The sequence below is a fragment of the Acanthopagrus latus genome, chromosome 18, assembly GCF_904848185.1.
Source record: "Acanthopagrus latus isolate v.2019 chromosome 18, fAcaLat1.1, whole genome shotgun sequence".
In the NCBI taxonomy this organism is placed as follows: domain Eukaryota; kingdom Metazoa; phylum Chordata; class Actinopteri; order Spariformes; family Sparidae; genus Acanthopagrus; species Acanthopagrus latus.
The window spans coordinates 5,212,620-5,233,150 of NC_051056.1; the positions used below are offsets into that span (position 1 = coordinate 5,212,620).

Genomic DNA, 20,531 nt, shown 5'->3' on the forward strand with positions numbered 1-20,531 from the left:
AGGTTTGTTCGAACAGGACGTGTTGACAGTTTACAAAACTAGGGCTGTAATATTGTGATATGTAAAATCTAACACCACGTTGTCACTGCGCTGCTGTAGCACACTGACAGCTGAGTGGTGAGCAGAGTTAACGAGCTCATTCAGACAAAAACTAAGCTTGTGTGAATCTCAGGAGGTCCGACAGCGCAGAAACCTGCAGCGAGCTGAATTAAGAGGAGTGCATGGGCTGGCTGGGTGTGTGTGTGTGTGTGTGTGTGTCTCCTGTCTGCTCCCGGGAGCAATGACAGACTAGAGGTTACTTGGAGACACAGAGACCAGTAACAGAGAGTTTAAAGAGATAAATCCCACAACTCCCACAATGAACAACGGCCCCTGGTAACAAACCACTGTTCACCACGGAGGTTTCATTGCATCCGCAGCCAGAAATACTTGCACCGATTGGATTCAATTTGAGTGGGCAGAGCTAAAGTGTTGCATGTTTATGACAGATTCAACATACTGTACAGTGCAATACAGTACTGACGATAGCTTTGGGTGTCGGGAATCCAAGAGTGTGAAAAAAGGGAACACAGGCTCTGTCAAACTTCCTTATTGATCAGTTGCCACCTTCAGGGAACCATTTCTCTGTGTAAAGGTTAGCTTTGAGGAGCAATAAGCCTCTGCAGTAACTCCACCAGGCATGTAGCGCCCATATACGCTGTGAATGCATCCTGTGCTAGTATCAGGGGAGGCTGTGATGTTTACACAGATTCACACCACAGTTTACCTCTTGTGAATGACTCTGCGATGCTGTTAATTGGTACAGCGATGAATCCGTCCTTCTTGCGTTGCTGATGCGCACAGGTTTTGCCTGCATGTATGCGTCTAGGTCTGGTGTGTCTGCGGGTCGGAGGTTGACGGCCGTTGCCATGGGGACAGTTAAAACCAGGGCTTTGGGAGATGCTCCTTGGAGTGTCATTACTCCAGGTTCATGACTGTTGACACCATCTGTAGTCTTAAATCCAGCCGACGAGGATCACAGCCTGCTCTGTAGTTGTTAAATCATCATCATCGCACACACAGCTGTTCCTTTTGTATTTCCTGAAGCACGGGGTCTATAAATCAAAGAAATGTGTCTTTTCTCATGCAGATCTTGTGCAAATTTTCTCGTCATTTAACATTTGTGCTTGTTGTTAAAGATGAAGTCGTCTGCAAATATTCCCTCAAGAACCAGAGGATTTACAGTAAACGCAGAGGGTGGAATATGTTCGAAAGTTTGAGTGGAATGAAATCATGTTTTTTTCGGATCAAACATGTTCAAAGCAGCACACATGGCATCCACCGTCTCACAGCAGCACACTCCTGGAAACAAAGTTATGGCGTATTTGAATTACTGCAGAAAAACAGTGTCATGGTTACTGCACATATGATGCATTGTGACAGCCCTGCAGGGATGTCCGGAAAGTTCAAATATGCTGAGTTTCCAGAACTGTACAATTAACAAGGTTGCCTTCATTTCTTGACCAGAGAGGAAAATATATGTGTTCTATTGCTAGCAACATTAGCATCATAGCTAAGATGGCACTGTTTAACTCGTGGCGCCATATAGAGTGGTAAATAATACGCATTTTCCACTGTTGCTTAAACACGTCATCAAAATGATTAACCGCATGGAGTCTGGGATTCTTCTTTAGACTTCACTACTCTTTCTGAGAACAGCAATTGTCCAGTCAAGGCCTGGCAACCATGGGAGATGTTTTTTGAACCATTCTAAAGCTTTAAAACACCACAGCAGTAAAGCGGGGAAGGGATTCAAATGTGTGTTTATCTTCCATAAATATTCATCTGATTTAATAAAAGCTGTAAATGTTAGCGTGCCATGGTACATAGCACAGAGCTACACAGCATTCAGCAGTAGCACTTGGTTACTACCAGCAGAATAGTAACATTCTCTAAGGCCAAGGACAGCTAAGTTATTTTACAGGGTTACTGTTTATCTTTGGGGGAAAGAATCTGTTCAGGACTGAAACGTACATTAAAAGTTGGTTCTGTAATCTAGCTACTTTACCAGAGTGGAGGGTTATTGCATTGCTAAAATTACTCTGGATTTCAAATGGTAAATCTGTCAACTTTGTCGGATGAGACTCCCTTATAGCAACCTTCATTCAAGCTTAGCAATTGATAAGTTATTTCTGAGCACCTCAGTGCTTAGATATATCAAAGTTAAGACTTCTTCTTCCTCTTCTTCTCATATTTGAGATTCATATCTTCTGATTTTGAGAACCTTAAGCTCTTAATTACTTAAAATTATCACAAATTAAATCTTGATTTTTAAACTTGTATCTAAAACTACTTCAAGCCAGTAAAAGCTGGAGCAATTTCATACTATTCAATACCTCAGAAGTTTTAGTTTGGCATCCCAAGGCGTCTTTTCCCTATGGAGCAGAAAGATATGTTTTTTTGTCTTGCCACCTTTGATGAATTATTGACCTTTCCTTCCTCCTCAGCCGGGCTCTCAGCCCTGCACCACACATTGCAGTAATAACCTGAAGCAGCAATACTGCCAAACCTATAAAGGACCAGAACTGAAAGTAAATGAAAAGAAATAAATAAGACAAATGAATTTATAAAAGACAGGACAGTAAAATTCCTGTAAGCCTGCGAGGGTTTTCATCTCTGAGATCTAATCTTTTCACACTCTAAGGGTTCAATTTTGTGACTTACAACACAATTTCAGCCAACCACTGTCATGTTACACTCACCGCAATATTCAGACTAATTGTGATTTAATGGTAGTGACTAAAGGCCGTCTGACTTTCATGGAGCTCACACACTGACAAGGTTAAATCCTGAAGTGATCCACAGTAGCCGGGCTTACTGTAGATAGCTGGCTTTGATTTTTCAGTCGAGGCGAGAGGGGGGACTGACAGGGAGGCTGCTGTCAAAACCTGCAGCTCTGAGGAGATCCCGCAGCACCGGGCTGTTCCCGCTGTCATTCCTCCCATGGCTGTCAAGACACATGAAGAGAGTTAGGCACTGAAGCACTGAAGAAAAGCCATGACACGACCCGATCCCCTCCACTTACCTCCTTCAAGCATCGAACCGCATCCAATGGGTCGCCCAGTACGAGGGACATCGTGTTCATCCAAAGTGCTGGCTCAGACTTTTCGCCGACGTGCTGTAACCCCACAGAGCTGTCTGCACGTTCGGATGATGTGGAGGGAGTTAGGGACAGTTGTTCCAATTAGGAGCTCCCTAAAAATATGGATTTGCACAGCACTTGCTGTACGTCTGCTCTGTATAGTTTTGTATCTGTGCAAGATCACTCCAACGCTGTTGGTCCCAGGAGAAAACTATAACTAGTGCAGGGGTGGAAGAAGTATTCAAATGCACACAGGAGTATGGTACAGATGTAATTGCAGTGAATGTATAGAAAGGACTTACCTTGGAGATTTTGTCTTGAGTGTTATTCTGTATTATTCAGTTCTGGTGTGATATTGGGAAGGCACTATTTTTAAGATTAGCAGGGCGCTGTGGTGCATAGACCAAACTACCATTTTATGTTGATGAGGTTAAACTCACTGTGTAATTTCTACTCTTATTCAAAACAAGACATGAGGCATCAGTAGGGTTGGATCATATGACCAACATTGCTGATGTAAATTAGGCAGAAATGCTTACAAATGAAGTAATTTAAGGTTTAATCCAAGTTTTGTTAAGTCATGTTCACCGTCTTTGTTACTCACTCTCCGGTTCTCTCCTGGAAGTTACAGTGACCAAATGAACACACACCATTAACTTGAGTCAGTTTACACGTTACTCTGGGTTTAAAGTTGTTTAAGTGTTGGAAGTGTGGGATAATGTAAGTACACAACTCAACACAATGTACAATGTTTGGACATTTGAATGCAGAATGTTGTATATTCTGTATTTAAGCAACCATGGATCACATACTCTTACATATTTTATGTGTAAAGTCATGTTTTTTTAAAAAATAATCAGAATCAGCTTGATTTGTTTTTTTGTTTTTTACACAGAAATGTGCCATTTGTTCTTAAACAGTAAAAATAAACAAGGTCACAAAAGAAACAAGTACAGTGCAGAGTCATAGATTTACACTTAAAATATGTAAATTATATATATTCTAATGTAAAGGACAGTACAGTGTTTAAAGAGAAGCGGATGGAATGTGCCCATTTTTACAAGGAAATATTACTATGTTGAAGTAGCAACAAACAGATCCATTTAGTCTGGTACAATACATTATTTTCCTGTGACATGACGTGGAGAAGAAGAATGTTGTACTTTAGTTGAGTACTTTCATTTTACCTGAATATTGTACTTAAACTAGCACTAGACGTGTTGTCTGCTTCCATTGTGAAGTAGCTGTTGATTGCACAATGTGATGGATGTAGAATAATGAAACCGCCCACTTATGTTTACACTGGTTTCCTATCAACCTCACTACACTATACAATTTTGGAAACCGCAGCATTACATCATCAAACACTTTTTTTTTTTTTTTTTAGTACCTCCTCCTGATTAACTGCCCTGAATTTGACACTTGCTGCCCCTGCTGGAGTAATAACAGTATACCATGATGCAGTGAAACACCAGCAATGGAAAATGAGAGAACCACAGCCTCCACACCACGGACTTGGTTAATGAGTCAATAATATGGTTTCCCTCTTCTCATTTCACACATCTGAGCACTCCGCCCACACATACTGACTGAAATAGCTGCCATGTAATGGTCCTGAGAAAACAAACAACATGTTGCTTCCTGTTGTCTTCTGAGAGTAATCTCTCACCAAACTGCGAGCAGCGAATACAAGCCGGACTGTTCCTGCACATAGGAGGGACTGTTGATACCAAGTGAAGTCATAATTATTATTTCAGAGAAATAATCAAGTGTACACTGGGGATGGTTTAAGAAGTCCATTTATGTTTAATGTGTAAGAATATAATCACAAAGTATATCATACTGTGCCTTCTTAGAGACAAATCTGAACATTTAAAGCTTTAAAAGGTATTAGTTTTAAGCTTATTCATAGGTGAAGAGGGAGTAAAGGAGGAGGCTCAGCATGCATCCTTGTGGAACACCAGTATTCAGGATGAGGACCTAACAGACTGTGGTCTGCTGGTTAGGAAGCCCAGAATCCAGTTGCAGAGGGGGGTATTGATGCCAAGGTCACTGAGTTTGGTGATCAGTTTGGAGGGGATGTTAATAAGCATTCTCACACAGGTGTTAACGCTGTCGAGGTGGGAGAGGGCGAAGTGAAGCGCCGGTAGAGATGGCATCTTCTGTACTCCTGTTCTGGTGGTAGACTGGTTTTGAGGTGAGCCAGGACCAGCCTCTCGAAGCACTTTGTGATGATGGGGGTGAGTGCAACTGGGCGGAAGTCATCAAGGCTCGCTGCAGTGGAGTGTTTTGGCACCAGCAAGAGGGAGGTGGTTTTGAAGCCCACGGGGACAGCTGCTCAGGCTACTGACAGGTTGAATACGTCAGTCCAGACCTCAGTCAGCGGCACAGCACAGGCCCTGAGGACACGTCCGGGGACGCCATCAGGACCAGCGGCCCTCTGTGCATTAACCCTGCTCAGTGCCGCACATGTGACAGAGCGCCAGGGGTTGATGGTCTGCAGGGAGCACAGCCTTGTTGTCCCTGTCAAAGCAGCCATGGCAGTGGTTGAGCTCATCAGGTAAGGAGGCGTCGCTGGATGGAGCGGAGGTGGTGGTTGGTTTACAGCCTGGATGCCTTGCCACATGCGTCGGGGGTCAGAGCTGTTCTTGAAGTGCTCCTTGATCCTTTGCTTGTGGCTGTGCTCAGCCTTATTGATGCCCTTCTTCAGGTTGGCCCAGGATGAGCTATAGGCCCGAGCATCACCTGATCTGAAGGGAGTGTCATGTGCTTTCAGCAGGAGTCGGACCTCTTTGTTCGTCCATGGCCTCTCATTAGCTCTCAGATGAGAACTTGAGGCTACCGACTACCTGCTAATTTGACACCTGCCATACTGCTGTAAGGCAGTTGTTGGTGAAAATGGTCCTTTGACTGATATTCACGGCATTTCTTTTGTGATCAGTAGGACAAAACTCCAAATAACAGACATGAAGAATTTGAATCATGAAAGAAAAAAAATCCACTCTTTGTGTTTGTGGTGAAGATGAAGCTCACTGGGGGATCAGAGTTGCTCAAAAAACTTGAAAGTCCTTTCATTCGCTGTGCTTTTGCTTGGCTGATGGATTGCTCTGCTCTCCTCTCACAGCGTCTCTGCGGGAGGTTCAAAACGCTGTCTTCTCCATTATATGTTGTCTTCCGCAACTTCAGTTTCAAACAGACAAGTTTATATTTGACTGCTGTGAAACAGAGGAAACAGAGGAAGCAGAAGAAGATTTCAGCTTTCCGACAGGCCCACCCACCTGGCATATCATCACTCGTACAGGTTGTTCTGGCTAAACCACTGGCTAGCCACACATCCACCAGATACTGAGCAACATAACGTGATGCATTTCTGGTCCCCTGATAAATTTAATTCCAACGTTTATTCTCATTCTAGCTTTGGTTTGGTTTTCAACTCCTGAGAGACTATGTGACTCTTCAGCTGCTACATGCTCCAGCTACCTGAACAGCACTGCCCTCTTCATTCAAATGGTGATTAAATTAATGCTCAATCAATTGCCTACCATAATAGAAAACAGCTGCCTGCTGCGGCTGTAAACAGGATTAATTAGAGCTGAACCAGTTTGCTAAAATCTTTGTTTCATCACTACCAGTGAGTCTTTCCCATTAAACACACATTAATATTATTAGATTTTTTATTAAAAGTGCATTAAACATATATCTGGCATTTTTCCAATAAAAATGTATGTATGTATGCATTTTATGTTTTGAAACAAGTCCCCATCAATTTCAGATAGTCAGGAAATTGCAGCATCGCTGTGAAGCTCCAGAAATGTTTGGTGGACTACGCAACTTACCCGACCTTTCCTCAGCACGGGGATGAGTGGATAATGACTGAATTTTCATTTTCGCGTGAGCTGTTCCTTTAAAAAGGCATCATCAGGGTGGTTGCAGCACCATGAAATGTCTACAAAATATGATTCAGAATTTTGTATTCTTGAGGTAGGTCATTCCTGCTAGTCTATGTAACTGTGAAGGTGAAGTGCAATGAACTACAAAACGTGCAGGTAACACTCACAGTGGAACTGAACAAAGAAGTCGCTGAGCATCAGGAACACTTTTAAAGGCATTTATTGATGAAATACACACTTAGGATTTGACAAAAGCTTCTGTAGTTGTGTAAGTAAGAAATTCCAGCCCCATTCTTGACCCAAAACTCCTTGAATTGAATGTGGCAATGGAAACCAGTTCATTACATGTGCAATAAATAACAATAATACAAAAAGGAAGCAAGGAAAAGGACACCTGAATAGGCGCCTGTGTTAACCTGAAAATGAGAAAAGAAAAAGAAAAAGAAAAAAAAAAACACCAATTGAGAAAAAAAAAATCTTCACAGAAAAAAATAGTAGGGAGAAAAGAAAAGAGAGAGAGACAAGACAAAAAATAAAATCCAGTCGTTTTGTATTTCGGGTGCATTAGTGTATGTTCTGAGATTTCCTGGTCACCCTCAGGACCAGAAGGCATTTAGTGACCTGAGGAACTGACTGGAAAAATGAAAAAAGTAAAAAAAAAAATTAAATTAAATGAAATATTGGAGTTCTACACTGAAACCTGGAACCATCTGAGAACCGTATATTGCACATTTTCCTTGCAAATACAATAACCACATTGCCAGATTCACACAATTTAGTTTTTTTTCCTTTTAATTTTTTTTAGCATAACCTTAAAAAAAGAAGACAACTATGTGTTTGTTCAACACAGACAGAGCCTTGCGTAGACATAAACACACTTTGAATAATACAAAAAAAAGAGGGAATTCAATCGCAAAATTCATAATTTAAGCCATTTTATGCATGAGTTCGGTATATTTCACACAAAAAAGAGAATTACAAAATTTGTGAGCAAGAACGAGCAAATCTCTTAATTCAATAATCAAGAAACTACTGCAGAAGTCACTTTCAGCATAAATAAATAACAATATAAAAAAAGAAACTGACAGATTTCTTGATGACGGTTGCTATGGCTCATGGGGGCACGCCACTGTGAGGTGTTTTTAAGCAGATTTCCCAGTTTATTTGGGATTTACTGAAACCAGCAATCTCAACTGAACACTCGCACACACACAGAAGTCAAGGGGAGGTGTATTCAACTTTCAATGTTGTTAATCCTACCACCAGTGGACAATCTCTAAAAGCAACAGACATGATCCTGAAGTGGTAAAACAGTGTTTTAGTGACCCTTGAGGTCTCCCTCTCCGTCTCTCTCTCTCTCTCTCTCTCTCACACACACACACACACACACACACACACACACACACACACAGCTCTGAAATGAGGAAGAAAGAGCGGGCTGAGCAACAAAGAAAGCTATCTCACTCCCACAGTGGACACTTATTACAACAGAGTGAACAAAGAAGAGCCATTTTGAGTTTCCAGCCTGCTGCAAACAGGCTCGAAATGAAGGTTGCCGAGCATGGCGGAACATAATCTGCTGGGTCTGACAGTCCACGAGGTCCACCTCGAATCGAAACTTCAGCCACATCACCCTCAGATACACGCCGGGGATAACAAGCAGGCTGACAGGTGTTCAAGGTCAAAGCAGAGATGATGAGGACGAGAGCTGAAGTTCGGACAGATCGCAGCCTCGCTCCATCTTGAAGCGAGGCAGATGTGGGCCTCCTGTGAGCCTCTTAGCTTGGCTGTCAAACACGGCATCACTGATGTCTCAATGTTGGTGCTGATAACAAGCATGAACATTGATCCATTCTGGTGTGCTAGAGGTGAAAGACGCAGCCACTAATGTTCACACACACATATACATACACTCTTGTGGTGAGAAGGTCAAATCTCCCAAAAGCTCAAGAGAACTTTTTGGAATATTAAAACAAAATCAACTGATTTATTTATTTTTTTCCTGACATCCGTTAGAGATTGAGGCTCAATCTGACGGTCAAAACAGAAGACTATAATAAGTGTGAGTTTCTCTGTGAGGCAGTAAAATTGCAGCTGGAACACCCAATTTCTCACCAGTTTTCTTTTATTTTCACAGATTCAGCCCCGTCACAGTCTGACTTATTTAAATTCCCTCTGTTTGCTTTCCGGAGCAAGCCCAGCCAACCAACCAATGAAAAAAGGACAGAAAAAAAAAAATAAAATAAATAAAGCCAGCACCTTCTTTACCTGCACTGCGCGACAGGTCTGACAAGAGAAGACACCCCGAGGACTCGAGCACATACAGGTACAGTGCAAAGACGTGTGAAAAAAGGTGGCAGGAGAACAATGCGACACAGTGCTTCTTTTTGTGTCTCTGACTGAATCTTTCACGAAGAAGTTAGAAACAAGGAGTTGTTAGCACCATAGAGAGCACAGCGGCAGAGACAGATGGTTTCTGGCCGTCACTGTGGCAAAGCCCCGCCCCAAAAGACCCCACGCTTTCAACCAGGTGGCCCGTCCATAACACAGATTACTGGGTTTCTTTGATCATTACTCCAAAAATACACAAAGTGAAAGGTTTTGTTCACAATGCAGCTTTTCGTGCCCAAACAAACACTCGATTTCTGTTCAGTTGTGTCTGAAAAGCGTTACAACATGGAGAAAAGAGGAATCCGCAGATGGTAAAGTACAGTAGCTGTGAAAACACAACTATTGGGCAGTACCATCAAAATGTTGGTCAGTCTGACTTTGTCATCAGTTTGATCTTTTACGGGAAGTTTTAGACCTTGAACCCATGCACAACATTAGGCTATCTGTTCTCATTTCCACTGCAGTGTTTCGTCAAAACGATATTAGCATGTAGGACAATAACACAACAGGTAAAGGTTCAAGATCAGAGGCCGAGTCACACACTGTTAACACTGTCAGCGTAGCGGAAGAGGATTACATGATTGTGTCTTGAAAGATCAGGTCTCGATGCAGACAAGTCAATATCTGTACATTCAAAAGCTGATCCTCTCCTGATCCTCCTGTAAGACTAGGCTGTAGGTTCCTTGCTGGTGAAACATGACCGATGTAATCATGCTAGTTGTGATTACGTTCTACTCCAGACTACTTCTCGAGGTTTGGTGGCGACGGTTGTGTTTGAGCGAAGATGACGTTAAGTAAGTTCATCTGTTTATTTACATTATGGACCATTGCAAATATGCTATGATGATTTAATGTAGAAAGTAGTCACGCGGTAGGAAAACAAATCATGTATAGAAATCAAAAGTGTTGACGCATCGATTACAGTTTGATGATCACATTGTAGCGCTCTGAATTGTGTTGTGAGGCACCCGTAGAAGGCAGCAGCAGCTCCAGTGCTCTGTCTGTGACTACAGAGGATGCATTCAGGCACAGTATTAAGTGTAGGTCACCCACATTTTGCAGCACCCAGGACCGTATACACATTCACTGTATTGTAACGCGCATAAAACTAAAAATAACAACAATAATAATAAAATTAGGTTTTTTGTTGCGAATTAAGCAAGTTACACACAAGCCTTAAGCCTGTGTGGGATCTGTTCCACCAAGCTTAAACCCCTGCTGTGGAAGCGGGCAAAAGATCAATGTGGGAAAAAAAAAAAAATCGGATGTGAGGCGAAAGCAGGAGGAGCAGAACCACAAAGCTGCAGTGTGAACGCAACCACGACAAACAATACAGGAAAAAAACTGAACACAAACACAGATGTAACATTTGTTTCATTGCCAGTCCTTCAACACAGTACAAAGCAGTGTGTGCAGAGATGCGTGTTGGTAACATGTCTCTGCTTGTAGTCATCATTATATTAGCACCTTGTTTGGGGGGGGAGGGGGTTACAGCTTTATCACCTGAGGAAAAAGCTTCTGCACATAATCAGACGGAATTTTAAACAGAGCTGTGAGGTGACAACACTTTAAACACGACGAGGACTCTGACTGGACTGAAGGTAGCTGAATAAATAACAAATAACATTGTTAAACAGCATTTTCCCAAACCTGAAATTGCACACAAGATCAGCGTGATGTCAACCTCAGAGTGTCTCTAACAAGTGGAGGAAAATTACTTGACATTATTTCTATGAAAGAACCCTTGAAAACACCAAGTCTGCACTAACAAAGACATAATAGCGCACATTATTACATTATTCCTGTGGGGAATTTCTAGCACAATAGCTGAAAAGCTGGTGGGGCTCATTGTTTTTGGTTTTTAATCAGGAGTAGATCAGGTTATATTTCTTTTTTAAAATCCTCATGAGGAAAAACACCAATTTCTGATAACATTTTGTCTTTTTCTACTTATCAAAAAGTTGTTACAAATGTGCCACTGTTCATAATGGTTTCTTTTTTTTTTTTTTTTAGAAAAAAGGGGAAGAGAATATGTGGAGAGAACACTTGAAGTAACCCAAAATAAATAGTGAAAATTGCAGAATGTTTCAGTTTTTCACCTGAAGCCACCCGTGTTTACTTACATTTCAAAAACTTACTTTCCATGATGTTAGGTACCAAAATTGGTACAAAAACTAAAAACCAAAAACAATGAACACTCTACACGTGTTACTGGATTGAGGGACTTGAAACAGGAGGAGTTTGGTTGAGCTGGTTAGGTACACACCTGTTAGCTAGAAAAATGTCCATTTAATACACACGTCATAAGTCCTTATCTGGCAGGGTTCCTATACATTTTTCTATCTCCAAATCCCAAATTCTCCTTCTTTAAAACTTTAGAGATAATGTTAGATATACAATAGTGGATGTGCTTGCTGACTCAAATATCATTTGCAGAAATGCACATGCAAAAAATACTGAAAATAACGAGTTTTTCCAACAGCTACCAAAGTTTTTTTTTCCCTCCTCATATCTTTCAGACTTGTAATCCAATCCACAACAGTTTTCAAATATGAATATAACAATGGATAGGAACCCTGCATGTGAACATACAGACATAACAGCTTGTTGTGGGAAGAAACAATGCACAGGGTAAATATCTGTCGTTTAATTACTGACGAGACAGGTCAGTGAGGTAATACTACTTGAGGTCTGACACGGCGCTCAGGGATCCAGTTGTGGTAACGTTAAAGACAGTTAAGCAGTTGGCTTTGAATGTTGCAAGTTAAGACATTTTGCTGTTAAACAGAACATTGATTTGCTGAGTCACACAGTTACAGTAAGAACAGCATCAGAGACACATATGTTTAAGCACCAAATGACCCTAACAGTAGTCATTTTATCCAGAATTTCATTATCAAAATGTTCTAAAAACCTCCGTCCGTGTGGGAAACCTGAATCTGCGAGTTATTTCTCAAAGACTCGTAAATTTGTGTCTTGTCAAGTCTACAATATTAAACACAGCTGTCCTCCAAAAAATTCCAAGTTTTATACATATTTTGCACCAAAAACAAAATCAACTTGACTTTCAGAAATGTTCTTCAATTGGTTTTCTTAAACACTTTGTGCAACTTTGCACATTTGCAACTGGCAGTGAGAAGAAACTGAAAAATACCCCATAAACACAACTATGTGACCTCAGTAATCTGCACTCCAGTTTTTCCAAACCAGCCCATCCCTGGTGCTTATTCGTGCTCTGTAGAGAAAGCTTGCAGTTTACCAGACTTTTTCTTAAATTACAAAGTTCAATTTACCTCCTAGTGGATGAGACAATGTTTATTCTTAAAAGGAGTCACCCAAAAATGAATTATCTGTCAATTTCTGCTCACCATAAGAGAAAAGCAACACTTCTGGAGCTTCAAAGCAGAACAGCATTTCAGCACAATCCTAAACCAGTGATTAGATCGGGATGTAGAAAATCGACCGAAAAGCCATTTAATGTTTTGAACCAAGTCTCTGTCTACTTCAGTCGTTTAGGAGAACGATGCAATGCTGTTTTGCTGTGAAGCTCCAGAATTGTTTTGTGGACTACAAAACTTCCCCTGACTTTCCATCAGCATGAGGGTGAGGATAAAGACTGAACTGTCCTTTTTGGGTGAACTTTGTCTTTAAGACAAGTGAGACTGGTGTGTATTTTACAGTTACAAAAATGATTCCTCTTGCAGCTTTGAGAGAAAATTTTGCAGTAAAAGTTTCAGCAAACGCAGCAGAAGCAAATTCGAGGTGCCAACATCTGCTGCTAGCAGCTCAAGACAAAAGCTGTCAACAACATGTGGGCGAATCAGTTTTCTCAAGGATGGATATTAAGGACTGCATGGTGTGAAAATATAAGAGATCAAAATCAATAAAACTGAGCAAGTTGTCTACCCAAATATTGCATTTTTATGTCTTGCAGGCATTTTGCAAATGATTGTTTTTGTGTGGTATTATTGTTAAGACAGTATTGGTGGATAATAATGTCCCCAAATTCAAAAAAAGATTACTATAGCTGTGTTTCATAGAAGACAGGTGAGATGAGGTGCGTGGGGATGGGTTTGGAGGTTTGAGGCTTTCTTTCTTTCTGCCCTAAATTCATGTAATGCTATGAGAGCAATGTAACATACCTAACACCCCACATACACAGAAATGGCAGAGGATTTGATATATTTGTTTTGTGTCTTTGTCAGACAACATAAATGCATTTATATATTTTGATACTGATAATGTGTCTGTTTTTAAAAATCCTAATTTATCACCTCCGGACACTTAACGCCCAAAATATAGATAGCACTTCTGGGATCCACTTCCTCTTTTTTTAACAGTCTAAAGTCTCTCTTAACCTCTTCAATCTCTCTCTCTGTAATGACATTTTATGTACAATATTGGTAATATAGAACATAAATTACTACACAAAACATTTTTAGCCTATTCACAATTGACAATCATCAAGAACCCAATAGCAAATTAGACAAAGCCAACAAAATTAAAATAAAAAAAAAAGATTCAGAGACAATTTACTTGTTAACAGTTTAAAGTTGATGCCTGTTATATAACTTTCTCCATATACTTTCTGTGCTCCCAAGACGTGTCGAGTGTGTTGTGATGAGAGAAAAAAACACACCTTTTTATATATATAAAAAAAAAACGCCCTCCTGTCCTCTCAGTCTTTGTCTCCGGAGGATGAAATCTGCATGAAGCTCAAAAAGGCGGTCACTTTGATTCCCGACATCTTGTTTGCGTGTAAACAGAGCACCAGTAGTGTCTTGGTTCCATGTGTCTCTTCTGTACAAAAGTATAAATATATGCTTTCTCTCCATTTTTTTTTTCTTTTTTCTTTCTCTTTTGTTCACATATCTAGGATGTCACGGACAAAAAAAAAATGGTTGTTTTAGTTCCTAAAAACACACCAGTGTTGCAGTATCTGTGCTGGAGGTTGCCAGTTTTTGTTGTATTTGTTCCCCACCCTTTAGATCCCGATTTGCTGGCTTGTGTTGACTTTTACCGTCGGGTGTTTGCTTGGTGTTGGTTGATCGTCTTTGCATAAATAAAAAGGTTTCGGCACAGTCCGCGGCCACTGGGCCAAAAAAAAAAGTAAAAAAAAAAGAAAAACAACCTTATGTCCATTGTAGCTACAGCAGATCCATCTTGGGTCTGTAATGGAGCAGGAGGGGGGATTTCTGTCAGGGGGAAAAACAACATCAGTATGAGCAGTATTTAGATTATCAACTATACTTCCGCATGCTACGCCTGCCAAGCTTTGTATTTCTGTACATTGATGCAGTGTGGACGTAAGTGAGATGATACTTAACAAGACTTAGTTGTTTCATATAGCCTACCAAAATCAAAAATGTTCCAAAAATGGTAAGGAATTTATTTAACCGCCTGTAACGCTAGCAAGTCTAGCTTGCAACTGAAGAAACTTGACGGAAAAACATCGTGAGGTCAAGAAAAGATATGAGGGAGTTTCCGCAGCACTCTGTGCAGTTGTTGTTTACTGAGAGAATTTGACTGTGCTCGCACAAGGGCTGCAATGAGCTGTGGGACATCTCTACCCTCTTTCCTTTGGTTTATGACCAGCGTATCCTGTGCTGAAGGATATTTGCTCAGTTAGGAGCCTTTCAAAGAAAAGAGGCAAGTTACAAGCTAATCTAAATCATTTTTGATTAGATAGTGATTTAATAGTGGGGCCTGCAATACAACACTAATTTATTTATATCTAATTTATTTCCATGTTCCTTAGACTTTTTACTAAATAATCAGTCAGAACTTAATCAGACTGATGAGAGTTGGATAAGACTGAATCCTGTTTGTTCAACAAATCACCACAGCTACAGAGGCCTGTAAAATGTAGCAATATATAAACAAAACTATCACCACATTGTGATGCAATATTTGTGTTTGTTAAGCATGACTCACCTTAAATCTCCATCTTGTCACAACAACAAATTTCAAAGTGTGGTCCTTCCCCAAGATTTCCTCGTTGCATAAAATGTCCAGCTGTGATAAGACGACAAAAGAGAAAATCAGTGAACAACATCTGACCTCAGTGTGTGAACATAAACCTCCATTTCCCTGCAGAGAGTTTAACAACATAACGAGACTATGACCAACACTGATTGGAGGAACCTGCTGTTAGACTATCAAGCAGAGTGGTATAAAAATTAAGCCTCCACCACTCATATTCTGTCCCTCTACTCCTATTTTTCAGTAATACATCACAATATGTGCAGAATCTGACATGGTGTGGCCAATGAGCAGTGGTGGGGCTTTTTGGGAAAAAACAGAAATTCAGCAGTGGCTAAACACGAGACTTGCCTGCAAATCTACCTCTCCTCCTCTGAAGTCAACATTGATATTCTACTGAGCAGCACCTCACATCTGCATCTGCCAGTCAATACTGAGAGACAGAGAGGAGGCTGGAGACAAACACTGCCACAGCGCCACCTGCTGCCTCTGACTGGATGGAGGCTCTGATGGATAAACAGTAGCTGGCGTTTAGCAGCACTGACAGAGCAGTGGAAACTGTCCAGGTCTGTGATTAGGAGGAGACCAACAATAATCCAGAGGGAGAGCTGGCGAGCTGTGATTTCATCAACGAGGGCTTTTGTATCAAAATAAAACTTAAAAAAAAAAAAAAACAGAAAAAAGCCTCCCTGATTTCCTTGAACAAACCAGAATGTGTGTGAATCACAGCTTTGGGACAATGCTTATAATCCTCATTCATTCAAAAATACCCCAAATATATTTCTTTTAGCATCTCAAAAATAAATATTTGCTGGTCTTCTTTATCTTTTTTGACAGTAAATCGAAGAGCTTTGTATTTTTCACCGAGCAGAACAACCAATCTGAATGTGTCAATTTTGCTGATATTATCTGACACTTTCCAGATCCAGATGATTATTTGGTTGGTTCAGAAAATTATTTGCAGATGAATTAATGTTTTAAATGACCAGTAGTTTCAGGCCTATATACAATAGACATTGATGGCACATTATTTTAGAGACAGAAGCGGAGCTGCAACTATTAGTCAATTAATTGATCAATGACTGAAAGAAAAGTAAGCCTGCAGAAGATGATTAATGATACTTTTGGCTACTTTTTTAGCCCAATCCAATATCTTTAAAACCTTTATTTATTTGAATCCACATCAATGTATACTCACTCAGAGATAATAGACACCTAAATACCCATGATTTTTTTCATCAAGACCCATGCATTACTGCCTGAGACATGAATGAAAGTGTAGGAAAATGTCCAATTCAAAATGTTATAGAAAGTCACAAACTAACCAACAAACACAAGCAAAAACATAACCTCCTTGGCTGAGTGCTACAAGCATACTCCAAAACTACCGCAAAGTACTTAGAAGTTGAGCCTGAAGGATAACAAGATGATCAACAAGAAAAGAAAGGAAGAAAGACAAAACCTTTTCCCAACTTTTGTCAAGTCTTTCTAGTGACATACCAGAGAGTTTTTCCTCCTTCTGACTTTACAAAAATGAATAATTTTAAGAAAGAAAACACTGGCCTTTGTTATGTCATAGTGAAAGAGAAAACCACACAAAAGAAATAAGCTGAAGGTTCCTTTATGAGGTAATATGACATAAGTCACTTTGTAAGACTAAGTAAACCTTGTTAAAGACATCAGTACTTTCCTTTATTCAGGCGTTCAGTTCCGGCACACACATTTAGATGGGTGACAGGACCACAGCGGTGGGTTTACAAACTGGAGGAATGAGTAAATACCGCTCTGTTCTCTTACAAAGCAAAGTGTTGTAATGCTTTGCGCTGAAAACAGAATCGGTTCGAACAACAGCTTTTGATCATCAATATAAAGAACAATAAAGGCTGGTGAGGAAAGTGCCGCTGCCTCGCCAAAGTTGTGCAAACGAGGCCGACGATATGATGGAGCCTGCCCACTCATCTCTGTGACAGCCAGTAAAAAAAGACAGAAAATTAAAAAATAGGACACAAAGGCGGCTGTGATGATTATTCACAGCACTCTAAAAATCCATCTGTCAAATTATCGCCCACCATTCTCCCCTGCTGCTCCGAACGGGGCGGTAAAGACAATAAATAGAAAAAATAGCACATCGAGATATCATGGGGGCTCGTTTCCTGCTAAATATAACAAACACAACGGTCTCGCATGAGTCAGTGCAGGAAAAGTATTGACTGACCTTTATATGATTTCTTGTGATTAATAAACTTTCTGATGCACATGGCCCAAACCGTCCAGCTGGTGCACCAAACGCGCTCAAACAAACGGCAAGAATTACAACGATTTGTTTCAAACTGACACAAATCCACCAAACATGCAGTTGGTCAGATTTCTAGAAGCGCAAATGATTATTTCTACATGACTTGTCAAGCTCTGGAATTATGACGACTGAGAAGAATAATCCAAAGTCAATGTGTCACAAAATTAATTTTCAGACTGAAAATCCTTGAAAAGAAAGCCGCCTTTTGGTCACTCATCTGCCTCACTGTTTCAGATTATCAGCAGGTGTTACCTGAGAAAATATTTGACTGGTGCCAAGTGTTGGTTGAAGGTTATTAATATGTACAAAACTAAACTTAAGCAGGAGGAAAATCCCTAAACGACAGGCCAGGAGAAAAAAATCTTTCTCCTGACTTTGTTTCATTATCCTGGGATCTTTGTAGTTCCACAGTTGTATGCCTTCACTGAAACTACATTCAGCATGCGACAGATGTACAATGGTCTCCTCCTAGTGTACCTCTCTCTGGGCTGGTTGGAGTGTGTTATTATCTGTACCTCATTAAATGATGTCAGGTTAAGCTTTTTGGCGATGAACTTCTTGAGGTGGAGGACCGTTGCTTGTGCTGAACAGCGGATCCACTTGCGCTTCAGACCTCGAAGCTTGCTGCTGTTGCACTCTAAGCAGATGCTGACCTGTGAGAGGAAACACACACCATGAAAACATTAACATATGAATCTATTCAGGAGTGTCAAAATCTATTTCAGGCAAAAGGGCAACACGGTATGTTAACAGTAAAGTGAAAAGTCACAATACTGTTTTCACGCCAAACTCTGCAAGTCGATTGTCCAGAAATGACCTGAGAGTTACTTATTTCCTCTAATCTTTTAAGAAACCGACTTTAGGATTATAAAAAAAAGATGATATGATAGCTGGTTAATTCAGCCACTGTTGCTGATTTCTAATTCTGCTGGTCCTGCACACCGCCACTAATCCAGTGATGTCTGTTTGAGTTTGGCTTATTGTCTTCTTTCATGCGACCGAGTGTTGCTGCTACTGGTCTGTGCACTTGTTTTCCCCTGAGGTGAAACGGTAGGTGGTTTTGGCAGTCGATGGTTGCAGGAGTCAGAATGCATTACTGCCATTACTGAGCTCCTGCTCCCACATATCAAGGATCAGAGCTTTAGGTTTCTTCATCTGTGGGTGTCCTTCTGTCCGTCTCTCTCTCTTCTGAGGCATGAAAAAGCACCACCCCCCTGGTTTGTGCGTAAACGTGGATATCATCTCTTTTCTCAAATAAAAACTGGTGGTGCTTCAGTGCTCCATAACATATCTGCTTTCCAGTGGCGCTGGCAATGAGAGGGGCTCATAATGTGAAATAAAAGCCTCGGTGGTGATCTGGACTCTACTGCAGTTACATTACCTTATAGTACATTAGTGACGACGTTGCAGAGCCAAAGAGTCCTGCAAAAGCTGTACACACACTACCAGGCGTGACTGATGCAACAGTGAGGCAAATCAAGAAAATATCACGCAGAGAAAGCTTATCACTATTTTAAGGCTCATTACGGAGTCCTGGATGCTCACAGTGGTCTGAAGAAATACTTCTACTGGTGTTGTTTTACTTAAATCTGTGTGTAGTTTTGTGTGAAAGACAAGCTGAAGCCTCTCGGTGTGAGTATTGAGTTTGGACCACTAATAAATCAGGCTTTGAGAATTTGAAGGCTTGATTAATAATTCAGAGCAAAGCTGCGTTCTCCAGTTTCTCCAAAGCTGACCCTTGAAGCCCAAAATAGCCGTAGTTCATTAAGTTTTCTCTTTTCCCAGCCCACAGAGATCTTTAACCTGTTCACAGACTACACCTCATCTGAATGTATGAAACTTTGCTTGGAATGAAGGTTTTCTTTAATCAATCATCGCTCTACTGTAATCCTTTTTTGTTGTTGTTTTGCTGCTTTCCTGAGCTTTCTCTGGCTCTGCCTCACGCTCCAAGGTTATACTCTGAAAGGTCGCCCAGAAGACAGCGGGGAAGTGTTCTGGAAGTTGGCCATGCGTGTCGGTTCCCCTGCCGGTTCTTACATCCGAGTGGCTTCTGCATCTTCAGTGACACCTTGATGGGGGGTCGGGCAGCTTTCTGGGACAATTTTTGTCCCTCATCTTCATCCTTCGCGATGGCAACTGCTGCTACCCTTCCTGTGGGATTCTTTCTTCTTCTTATATTTTCCAATCTCTCTTCACAACTCTGCTGCTTTTCTAATGCAATTCATCAATCATTACTACATCCTTAGCTCTGTTGAACCTGGGCTAGTTGCTACATTATGTAAAATAAAAGGGCTTCTAGGGATGCTTACAGCATTAACTGTCCTCAAATGTCTCTTTACTGTTTCATAGTTGAATGTAAGATGTATCCTTCAAGTAACTAGGAGTGGGTAATAAGCACATGTTGCTGGAGCATTTCTTGAATTCCAAAAGGACTTGTTTCTTCTATACCGCTCCTTTGTTCTGAGGATAGGCTGCAGCATTAGTTTGGAGTGTAAACAGTAATATGCTACACCACTGCTGTCGCAAATCAGTGTGTAAATATAAGGTAGTCTGCACAAAGAAAAAACATAGAAGATTCCTTGAAGAGGATCTGAATACAAGGTTCTGTAAATAGGCACCACCTCCATCAGCCTCCTATTTTCACACAGAAAGAGATAACTCTTTTATGTTATCATGGCAGCAATTTTTCCATCTAGATGACAGTGATTGTGATTAGAGAGGAACATTGTTTGTTTCTGCCGGAAATGTGTGATTGTTCATTGCACTGCATTGCCTGGTGAAGTTGTCCTGCAAACCCTCAGACATTGGTCTCAATGTAATTAATGAAAACATGAAGGCTCAATCCATACCA

The 20,531-nt window shown here is 40.8% G+C and overlaps 1 protein-coding gene across 3 annotated transcripts in view; it reads right to left on the bottom strand.

The window, feature by feature from the left end:
- Positions 1-10,759: 10,759 nt before the first annotated feature.
- The window catches only part of LOC119007383 (polycomb group RING finger protein 3), a 68,282-nt gene continuing 58,510 nt past the window's right edge, over positions 10,760-20,531 (bottom strand). For all 3 annotated transcript variants that reach the window (XM_037077033.1, XM_037077035.1, XM_037077034.1), the window contains exons 8-10: positions 18,196-18,333; positions 15,337-15,417; positions 10,760-14,597 (exon numbers count right to left, since the gene is read on the bottom strand). In XM_037077033.1, the coding sequence (XP_036932928.1) occupies positions 14,550-14,597; positions 15,337-15,417; positions 18,196-18,333 (267 nt within the window). In that variant the 3' untranslated portion in view covers positions 10,760-14,549. The remainder of the gene's footprint in view (positions 14,598-15,336; positions 15,418-18,195; positions 18,334-20,531) is intronic.